Below are 9,879 nucleotides of genomic sequence, written 5' to 3'. Positions count from 1 at the left end.
CTGAAAACAACACACAAAAGAATTATAAGATTTAAATATCATTCTGGTGACTTAACACCAATGACGATATGGCGAAGTAAATCATATTACATGACTGTTTCAGGAGAAAGGAAGGAATAGTTTTTGTGAGCAGACAGAGTAACTTTCTTAGATTTTAAAAGTTGTTCTCTAGTGTAGAAAGACTTAGTGAAAGATGCGGAAAGACAGACCGTCGAAGCACATACTGTAAATGTATTCAAATAATACCAGTTTAAGCGCCTTTAACTTCTTCGCAAATGCCATATACGACATAACTAGTGTACGGTACTTAATAATTCGTACTGTTGGGACACTTTAAACAACACCAACAACTATTCCTTGATGCATGGTAATAATGCTGGTAAAAAATATTTGTTCATGACACACACAGCATGACTCACGACGAGAGCTGAGTGTGAACTTGTCAGGACCAGCAACGTGCTTGTTCCCCCAAAAAATTTCACAGTGCGAATCTTTCGTCACCGAGTAATAAAACGTGTTACCGAAACCCTTCCACACAACTGTTTGATATACGACTCACTGCATGAAGGACCGAGAGCCGGTAATCCCAGTTACGAGACCACGTCGGCAGAATCGTCATACAAAAATTTGTTATGTCATTAATAGATTTCCTTATCTCCAGGACTTCTGGGGTATAAATGTTCGTGTTGTCGCTGTTTGAACCACACTTCGGCCATACGCCAAATTTCGGTCGGTTGAGCTGCCACGCTTAACATAAAGTGACAAGTTTGTTACCAGATATTCACCTGGTGAACAACTCCCAGTACCTGAGAGGCGACAGACCAAGCTTCTGTCAGTTCAGTGAAAACACTCAACATCAACATAACATCATCTTTGCGATAGTCAAGAGCAGCACCTGCAGGTATTAACCTTCATTATCTGCGAGTACTGTAAACACATGTGTGTGTGTGTGTGTGTGTGTGTGTGTGTGTGTGTGTGTAAAACCAAAAAATAACGATACTCACGGAATCCGTTTAGATCTAATTGATTGAACAAAAGTTTCTGTAGCATGAAGTAAACTAGCCACTCACACATTCACTTCGGAAATATAAGCAATGTTGACATCTCCTGCATCACTTGTCCAAATCCCCGGTTGCTTTCCTATTGTAAGAAATTCAGTCGGGCGAAAAACAAAACCCACTCAGTTTTACACCGAGATGAACATCTGACAAATTTCGCATTTAAAGATCTATTTACGTCTTGTTGTTTATCTCCAGCAAGGATGAAGTTGGTCCTCCTGTTAGTGGTCTTCAACGTGACCACACACAACTTCGGCTTTACCCAGGCCACCCTTGACCCCAGCTACATCACCCCCATCTCTGACCCTAGCCACACTACCTCCACCTCTGACCCTAGCCACACTACCTCCACCTCTGACCCCAGCGATAGTAAACTCACAGTCCCCCTGGATCTGGCGTCGTTCGACACAGAAAGACATACATTAGGATCAAGAGACTCGTCTGGTATACGTAAGACGAAATCCTCTCCTGGCCTAAATGGATCCAAGTCCCCACCGGACCAGGAAGGATCCAAATCCCCAGCGTCGCCGTCATCGTCTGGGGTACAGGAAGCAGGTCTTAATGTGAGCTCTGCTACTGACACAACCACAACCATGGCCAGCAACATTCGCAACAAGATCAGCGTCTGTCTCAGTTATATAAACGGTTTTAAAAACAAATTTGCAAGTATTTATTTATTATCTTTTTTTAAGAATTTCTAACACTAAGATTTTACTCTTGTAAAGGATCAGGTACGTAAGTGTTTAAACTTAGAACACGAAATCCGGCAGATAAAATTAATACCATGGCATCACTGGTTAGTCTTAAAGATAGAAATATCTAATAATTACTACATATGGGTGATTAAAACATCAATTAGAACTTACTGAGAAAATATTAAAAATAAAATCACATGTAGAGACAGAAGTTCAAAATAGGTCGTTCTTTTTCATAGGTAATGGGAACATATGGTAAGAGGTGGACTGTTGCTGACAAGGAGAATCCACCCAAGACGTGCAACAAGGAGGACGGGGCGGAGTGTACCACATCTGACGTGTACATCCTGGAACCCTACCTTCCAGTTGTCCCTAAATTTACCTCCTACAACGCTGGTGACTTTAACTCCGAATTGGTGAAGTCCTTCTCGCTCCTCCAACACTACGTCATAGCTCTCCAGCACCTCTTCCTCGACCAAGTCTTCTACAGAGGGTCCTACATGACGCAAGTGGATAGTACAGCACGTTACTTAGAGGGAATCTTGGATTATCTCAAGGACTGTGTCTTAACTCAGGGACTCGTGCCAGATAACCTCGTCACTCGCAGTCTGCAAGTTATTTACAAACGGGAGTCCGATCAAGGAAAAAGGAATGTGAGAGACTTTGTGTTTCTTCGTGACACCCGAGTCGCCCTCCAGCACGTCTATGATGTAATCTAAATGTTATCATCGTAATGTATCAGGATTTATCTATGACATGCCAAGAGCTCGTTTCATGTCGTGAATAAACTCCAAGATTCATTCTCAGTGGTTACACGAGGACATGTAAACCTTCAGTCAAAAACTATCACCAACGCTGACATTATGATGCATACAGACTGATACGTCCTGTACATTCCGAAGGTGTATTGGCCCATACAAATTTGTAAATTGTTGTCAATGTATAATTCAAAGGATTCAACGACTGGAACATGGTATGTACATGTGCTTCACCATCATCGGGAGGCACGATGATGATAAGATTAAACTACAGTATAATGCATTAGGCTTAAAGCAAACAATTTAATTTGCATATACAGGGAAACTTATGCCAAACTTCAGGTGTTTAATTGGTTTATTATAAACAAGGAATATTCCACGAAGAAAAGACCAAAATCTAAATTATTACGAAGTTATCGTATCTCTATTTAACACACTTACTCTCTCAATCTTTGCTAATGAACTCGTCAAATAAACACCTGAAGTTTGGCAGAAGTTTCCCTGCATGTATTATAGTTTTTGTAATGTTTATTTGTCTATCTATCTATTACACTCACATCAACATTAAGATTTGGTGATAAACATATAAACTGTTGAATGAGTTGAAAAAGTTCGTATTTATTAGACCCAGTCTGCAAAGAAGTATAATTTATGACTAACTTTAATTTCTTCATCAACCTTCTGTCACAAACAGAACAAACTGCAAGTCACTAAACACTAACTTGTGTAAAAAACAAGTTGTCGTGAACCGCCCAAGCCAACCTCATCATCACACGCTCACACATTATACTGTAAGTGTAATCGGTCCTCTGAGTACAACAACCAACTAACTACAAAGAAAAGTGTTGACCAACATTTAAGATATCTTAGTAGCAATGGCAGCAGGAACCTTTAAGCCAAACCCATAATGGTAACTGATAAAGACAACTTACAGACTAAATCTAATGACACAGAACTCACTGAATAACTGCCCAGTTTGGTTCCGCCGTATTATATCATGATTTTGTTTTACATGATCATTCCATGCTATTTTAACGCAAAGAATGCAGGTCCATAGGAAGGTAGGCAAGGGAAGGTGAGTTTGAAAATCCTATTGAAGACAAACAACCAAACTAAACCTCATTTAAAACCTACAGATCTTACAGCAGTGTTGTCAAGTCCTCTGGTTAGTCCTACGGTCCCCGAGCATTGAGGTAGACTCCACAGGGTGAAGCTGTCTGATTCACATAGACTCACCTAAAGCTACAATAACTTTTCGACCTCTGTGTTGCAGTGTCTGGTAGTTCTGTGAACAATAAAAATACTCTATTCAGTGAAATTATGTAGGTATATGTGAGCAGGCAAGACACGCAAGGCAGACTGAGCTGTTAGAGAACGGCGACGAGGAAGTTACATCATCACATTAATCTGGATCACCTGGCAGGGGGTTGAGGGTGGGGGGGGGGGCTACCTGTGAGGCTAACATCACACTGCCAGAGATAATCAGACCTTTTTAGTCCTCTCGGCTCGCCGTTATCGCTGGTTTATATCACAAGGAGAACAATTTATTATCAACATGTTCATTATCATCCCGGAAACAAGGATTTGATAACAGGAGAATTAAGATAGTCACTCTTGTTATCTCTGGATTTGTAAACTTTTTTCGAGATTTTCTCAGTTGCCATTTTTAACCATTTTTATCATTTGTTATGCTTTCATTATGATAATGATGGTGACAACAACAACAACAACTCTTTAGAGGTTACCCATGAAATGCTATTCCATTTCCACATAATACCTAAACCTATCCTAATCTTTCCTAACCTGCAACCCTATACCCTAACCTTCCCCAACCCTACCCTAACCCTACGCTAACCTTCCCAAACTATACTCTAAACTTCCCTAACTCTCCTATCCCTGCATAGTCCTAATCTAAATTTAGTGATCCCTATGCTAACCTAACCTCTCGTTTAACTAACCCTCGAATTAGCTGGTCAGACACACAGAGGATCTTGACAGGTATGACGTGAATTTATGAACGCAAGAGAGAGAGAGAGAGAGAGAGAGAAAGAGAGAGAGAGAGAGAGAGAGAGAGAGAGAGAGAGAGAGAGATCAACAAGAGCCGTCAACATTTGGTCTCCGTTTGGGTTTTGGTGCAAAATCCTTCCTCATTCGCTAACATATCCATCAGACTGGTCAGTAGATGTGGCGTCTGGGCTGACTAACTGCGGCTGGGGTATTCATTGACGGCCGCTCCCAAGGTTATCCAGCTTATCTGGCGAGAGATCAAGACGGCAATGTCTTATCCCTTTGTAAATTTTTCTGATTTATATACTTCCTCTCCTTCAAATTGAATAATATTATGAACTCAGTCACTGCATACAGATTTACAATTGTATAGGCATCTTTATAAACTATGCAGGTATAGAGTTCAGCATGAATATATTGTAGACCATGTAGGTATACGGCGCACGTCGGTCCTGGAGTATACAGTCTCACGTGTGCCGAGAGCCCAAGGCAGTGCAGGTGAACAACATTGGTAAGCAGTAAGGCAATTTGACATAGGATAAAGCTGTCAAGTGCTTATTTCCAGGAGGGTCTGTGTATTAATTTGAAGGATGATGTCCTGTATAGAGGTGTTGAGTGACCTATATTATTGCCTTACCAGATCTGGAGTCGTCTTACCTGACCAGAATATTTGCTGAACCCCAGTAAATATAAGTTTACTTTAAGAACAAAAAATTAATGCACACTCTGGTTTTCTTGATGTATAAATTATTCCAAAGATAATGGGATATAAAAATAAATTCTTACAATTAACTAAGACAAGATAATCAGGGGAGGGGAGAATATAACGAATTAATCATTCTTATCGTAATCAAGCGTGACGTCAAGAACTCCATCCAGTGGTATATGTTACGGCCCATCAATGTGTTCAGCTGAATTCCCCCCAGAGAGGCATCCAGAGAACAACTCCCTGCACCGACTTACCAACCTTCGAGGAACCAAGAGCGACTCTTTCAATATAGAAAAACCTGACAAGTCATAATGGCTAAAGGATCGTGCTATTGTGTCTTCGGTAAGTATGGTTTAGATCAACGTTGGGGAAAAAAACTGGTTGAGAGCTAATTCCCTCTCTGATACATATGACACACACATACCTCTAAAAAGCCAGGCGGTTTAGGTTGATTTCCTGATGCTGTCAATTGTATGGAAACTATCTAGTAAATAGTGAGTTTGTGTGGAACTATATGTACCAATATAGAGGATGAGGAGAGACGACGAGGTGGGTGACGGCGAGGAAGAAGGGAAGATACTGAGATCAAGTGATAAGAACAGACTATCTCTTTGACTTAAAAAAAAAAGTAATTAAATTCTAGTGTAGCAGAATCATTGATCATATAGAAGTTAAATGTTAAGTCATCTTGGGGGACAAAAATCTAAGCCATTCATGATGGATGAAAATATTGATGAGTGAATGAGAAAGATCAAAGGTTCTAATCTAACGCGTATTTACCTTCTTCATCTATATTTAGTAAGAGTCTTGAAGAGTTAACCCTCAAGAAAGAAACCATGACTGGTAGGTTCTTCCGTCACAACCATACCTTCAAGCCATTATGGGCGGGTAAGTAGTGAGTTTTCGAAAGGAATTATGATTCTCAAAGATTCATGAGTTATATTTTCCCCGTTACTGGAGATGTAGGAACGCATCTATCGGATATAAAGCAAAATGATGACATACAAAACGAAATATTGCAGCAGTGAGAACTCAATCATGTCTAGGTGCGTTATGTTGCCGTATCTGCAAGTAAAATCTACCGTACAATTTTTTTGAGAATCAGGTGGGAGTGTTTCACTGTATGTTGTATCATTTTACATTTCTAACCGTATTATTCTGTTCGCCAGCAGACATCTTGACCCCACCCCTGGTGTTACTGGTGGCCGGACTGTGTTTGTACGCCCCGACCTCTGTCTTGGCTGATGGTCCTGACACGACCTCAATCTTATCCTGGGTTAATGAAGTGTCACCTGGAACTAACTCGAAGAAAGCTTCCACTAATACCGCCCCACTTAATCCTGACACCACACACGATCCCCAAAACACTGCCACCACACAAGATCCCCAAAATATTGCCACCATACAAGATCGTCAAAACACTACCACCACACCCAACCCCCAAAACACTGCCACCACACCCGACTCCCAAGACAGAGAGCAGACGGGGAACGTGAATTCAGAGAACCCACTAAAAGTTTCGATAGAGAACTGGGCACCAGTGGGGAGGTCAGATTTCTTGAGGACTCATGAAGCAACCAAAAGCCAAGAAAACCCGAAGGTGTTAAGCGATGATGAAAAGGAGGAGGAGCTGGTGGTGGTACAGGAGACCAGGGTGGGGTCTTCTGTGGCAGAAATGTCCACCATCCTCGTGCAACAAGCCACAATATGCTCCTCTTATATTGACGATTTTAAGGACGACTTTGTGAGTATCGACCAGTACCAAGCGACTTGGTCCTTCATTGAAAATGTAAATATGTTAGATATCGTAGCTTATTCCTTGCATCTTCATTCTAACGCCATAACCTGAATGGTTTTGTCACAGTTATCCATTCCTGAACTGGCATTGGTTATATGGATGTGTCATATTGTACAAACTGACATTAATATTTTAGCTATACTAAGTGTTCCCAAGTCCAAGTGTATTATCTTCTATTTCTTTTATGTTTACACCACAGGTATTGAGCACACTGGGCAAGACGTGGAAGGACGCACAGAAGGACTATCCTCCGGGTTCAATCCCTGAACCATATTTACCCGATCTGCCCAACCCGGGTGTCTATACTCCGAAAGAGTTTTCCTATGAATTGGTGAGGACTTACGGCCTTATGCAACACTACATCGTCGCCCTCGAGCACCTCTTCCTCGACCAGAATCTCTATCTTCTGGAGACCACGATGCTGCAGCAGGTCGACCAAGTGGATCGTGACCTGGTCGTCCTGTTGCAGTACATGAAGGACTTCGCAGCAAATCGAGGACTCACACCAGACAACGACAACACGAAGAAGCTGATGGTCATGACCTACACAAGGGTTGATGACTCATCCAGGAGACTCAGGGATTTTGGCATCCTGCGGGATACACAGGCTGGCCTCCAGCATATCTCTGAAGTCTTCAACAGTTATCTTTGAGGCTCTTCAGACTATAGTCGGTGTGGCTAGTGCGACACTGGTTTAACTTATGCAAGTTAATGAATTTAGATATAATGACACATGAATCACAGTTAAAGGGAAAATGGACACTAACACACCTAAGTGATGAAAGTAATGCTAGATATATTTCGATTCCTGACAGGTCATCGAGGTAGTTAACATTATCACGACATACTGACAGTTTCATGAAGTAGTCTCAAATAAACACTCGGGAAAAAAGTCCTGGAAAAAGTGTAACATTATACAATGATGGATTATATAATATCACCATGGAATGAAAAGCAAAAATAAATGTAGTTTACACAAGGTTGGTTGTCATAATGTCTTAAAAAGTAATATTACAAATATCGTTGGGCTGAGGAAAAAAAAATGATGAAAAATCGTACGGGAAGAAAGACCTCTAGGAAATGAGGGATATTAGTACCAAACAGCTACAAGGAAACAGTATCATAACTCTGAAGACATTCATCATAGGGTAACATGACCCAAAAACATTACATTTCTAAAAGGAATTAGTTGAGGATTTATAAAAAGGCCGTCCAGACATTTCTCTCTTAGACGGCCCAAAATAAACAGCATGGTACATAGACATAGACATATTTGTTTGAAATATTGGGGAATAAGTTGACATATTTTTCTTGGGATATCCTGTAGTGTCGAATGAAAGAAAATAAGATAAACTGGACGAAACACTGACGCATTCCCCTAAATATAACGTGTATATATGCCACTATGATACTCTGGACATCAAATGAAGACATGAGTATGTTCATGTTCCATTTGAATTACAATTTGCAACACTGAGTCATTAATCATTTGATTTATTTTCTATTTCTTAATAAAAATTTATTACCCGTGTCCATAATTTATTCTCCTTATTCGTTTTGATATATTTCATTTTATCCCACAGATACAGGAACGTAGTTTAGCGTTAGACTAAAACAATACAGATATAAGGTAGTACAGATGGTATTATTACTGTATAATTAAATGACGTAAAATGACAAATAGACATGGATCACCTACAGGAGGCTCCTCAAGGCACTTCAAAACTTTCACCAACGTTCCATCCTCCGGGGTCCGCTGGGAAGACAAGAACACAAATACCAGTATTTTCGCTAACACCAACTGCAGGAACATCGAGGCTACCGTTATCCCTGAACAACTACGCTGGACTGGACATGTTACTCGCATGGAAGACATTAGACTGCCAGAGCAGCTACTTTACAGTCACCTAACGAATGGTAAACGTAACGCTGGCGGGCAACTGAAAAGGTATAAGGATAGTCTTAAGACAAACCTGAAAAAGTGCCAAATCGACCACCTCACCTGGGAGATGATCACTTCATAACGTAACGCTTGGAGGAGCACCACACGAGAAGGTGTCAATACTTTCCAGTTAGCACGACTGCATACCGAGGCAGATAAGCACCAACGCCTGAGAGACACTGCTGCCGCCGCCCCTCCCGTACTAGATGTAGCCCTCCACACGTGCAACATCTGTGGACGGCCTTGCCGATCCCGTATCGGCCTCTCGAGTGACAGCAAAGGAGTAACAGTATATACAGTGACATATCAAGGTAGTGATTACAGGTCTATTACTCTGATTTGTGTGCAGTTCATGTTAATGCAAGTAGCATCTTTAATGAGTTACACGCATTTATTAAGGCTAATGGTTATAATCTAATCAGTGTTTGAGCTTTCAATGGATCAATTAAATCGCCCACAAAATATACGGATTGGACGCTACATTCTAGTGTTTCATCTGCCAGCGAACAGTCATGCATTCATTGGATATGTTAATATCAATAGGACAATAATTTCAATGCGATCATCAGATTCTCTGATATCTGTAGATCAAGGAAATGTAATTTTGGCGACGAACTAACAATTAATTGTGTAACAAGACGCAAAAATAATGGAATTCTCAGGCTGTATCATTCAGGATAATTATATTATATTGTAGTGGATACCTCCCGTGCAAACGCTGTTTGTCGCTGAGTAGCCGACCCCGCGAATTCCCAGTGTATGCCTCGTGGTCCAGGTCAACCAGCGCCGCCTTACATGACGGAGGTCAACTATTAAGCCACGCCTACCTCCGCTATATAAGACCTGACCTCGTGGTGACCACTCTCTGTTCTACCTACACCAACCAGCAAGCAACACCTCCTCCTCCTCCTC

General features: G+C 41.1%; 2 protein-coding genes across 4 annotated transcripts; both read left to right on the top strand.

Annotated features, from left to right (window-relative positions):
* Positions 1-719: 719 nt before the first annotated feature.
* Positions 720-3,121, top strand: LOC121868062. Of its 2 annotated transcripts, XM_042368327.1 has the most exons (3): positions 720-901; positions 1,257-1,720; positions 1,993-3,121. In XM_042368327.1, exons 2-3 carry the CDS (start codon positions 1,262-1,264, stop codon positions 2,470-2,472), a joined length of 939 nt encoding a protein of 312 aa, XP_042224261.1. In that variant the 5' UTR covers positions 720-901; positions 1,257-1,261; the 3' UTR covers positions 2,473-3,121. The 2 variants fall into 2 exon arrangements, with proteins under 2 accessions (XP_042224261.1, XP_042224260.1); XM_042368326.1 differs by lacking the exon at positions 720-901 and having other exon boundaries at positions 1,086-1,720.
* Positions 3,122-5,439: 2,318 nt separating this feature from the next.
* Positions 5,440-8,555, top strand: LOC121868061. Of its 2 annotated transcripts, none has more exons than XM_042368325.1 (3): positions 5,440-5,569; positions 6,400-6,971; positions 7,225-8,555. In XM_042368325.1, exons 1-3 carry the CDS (start codon positions 5,539-5,541, stop codon positions 7,675-7,677), a joined length of 1,056 nt encoding a protein of 351 aa, XP_042224259.1. In that variant the 5' UTR covers positions 5,440-5,538; the 3' UTR covers positions 7,678-8,555. The 2 variants fall into 2 exon arrangements, with proteins under 2 accessions (XP_042224259.1, XP_042224258.1); XM_042368324.1 differs by having other exon boundaries at positions 6,397-6,971.
* The last annotated feature ends 1,324 nt before the right edge of the window (positions 8,556-9,879 follow it).

This window comes from Homarus americanus, unplaced genomic scaffold (assembly GCF_018991925.1).
Source record: "Homarus americanus isolate GMGI-L3 unplaced genomic scaffold, GMGI_Hamer_2.0 scaffold6894, whole genome shotgun sequence".
Taxonomy (NCBI): Eukaryota; Metazoa; Arthropoda; class Malacostraca; order Decapoda; family Nephropidae; genus Homarus; species Homarus americanus.
Note: the sequence above shows the minus strand (reverse complement) of the source record. Positions and strands in the feature narration are given on the sequence as shown.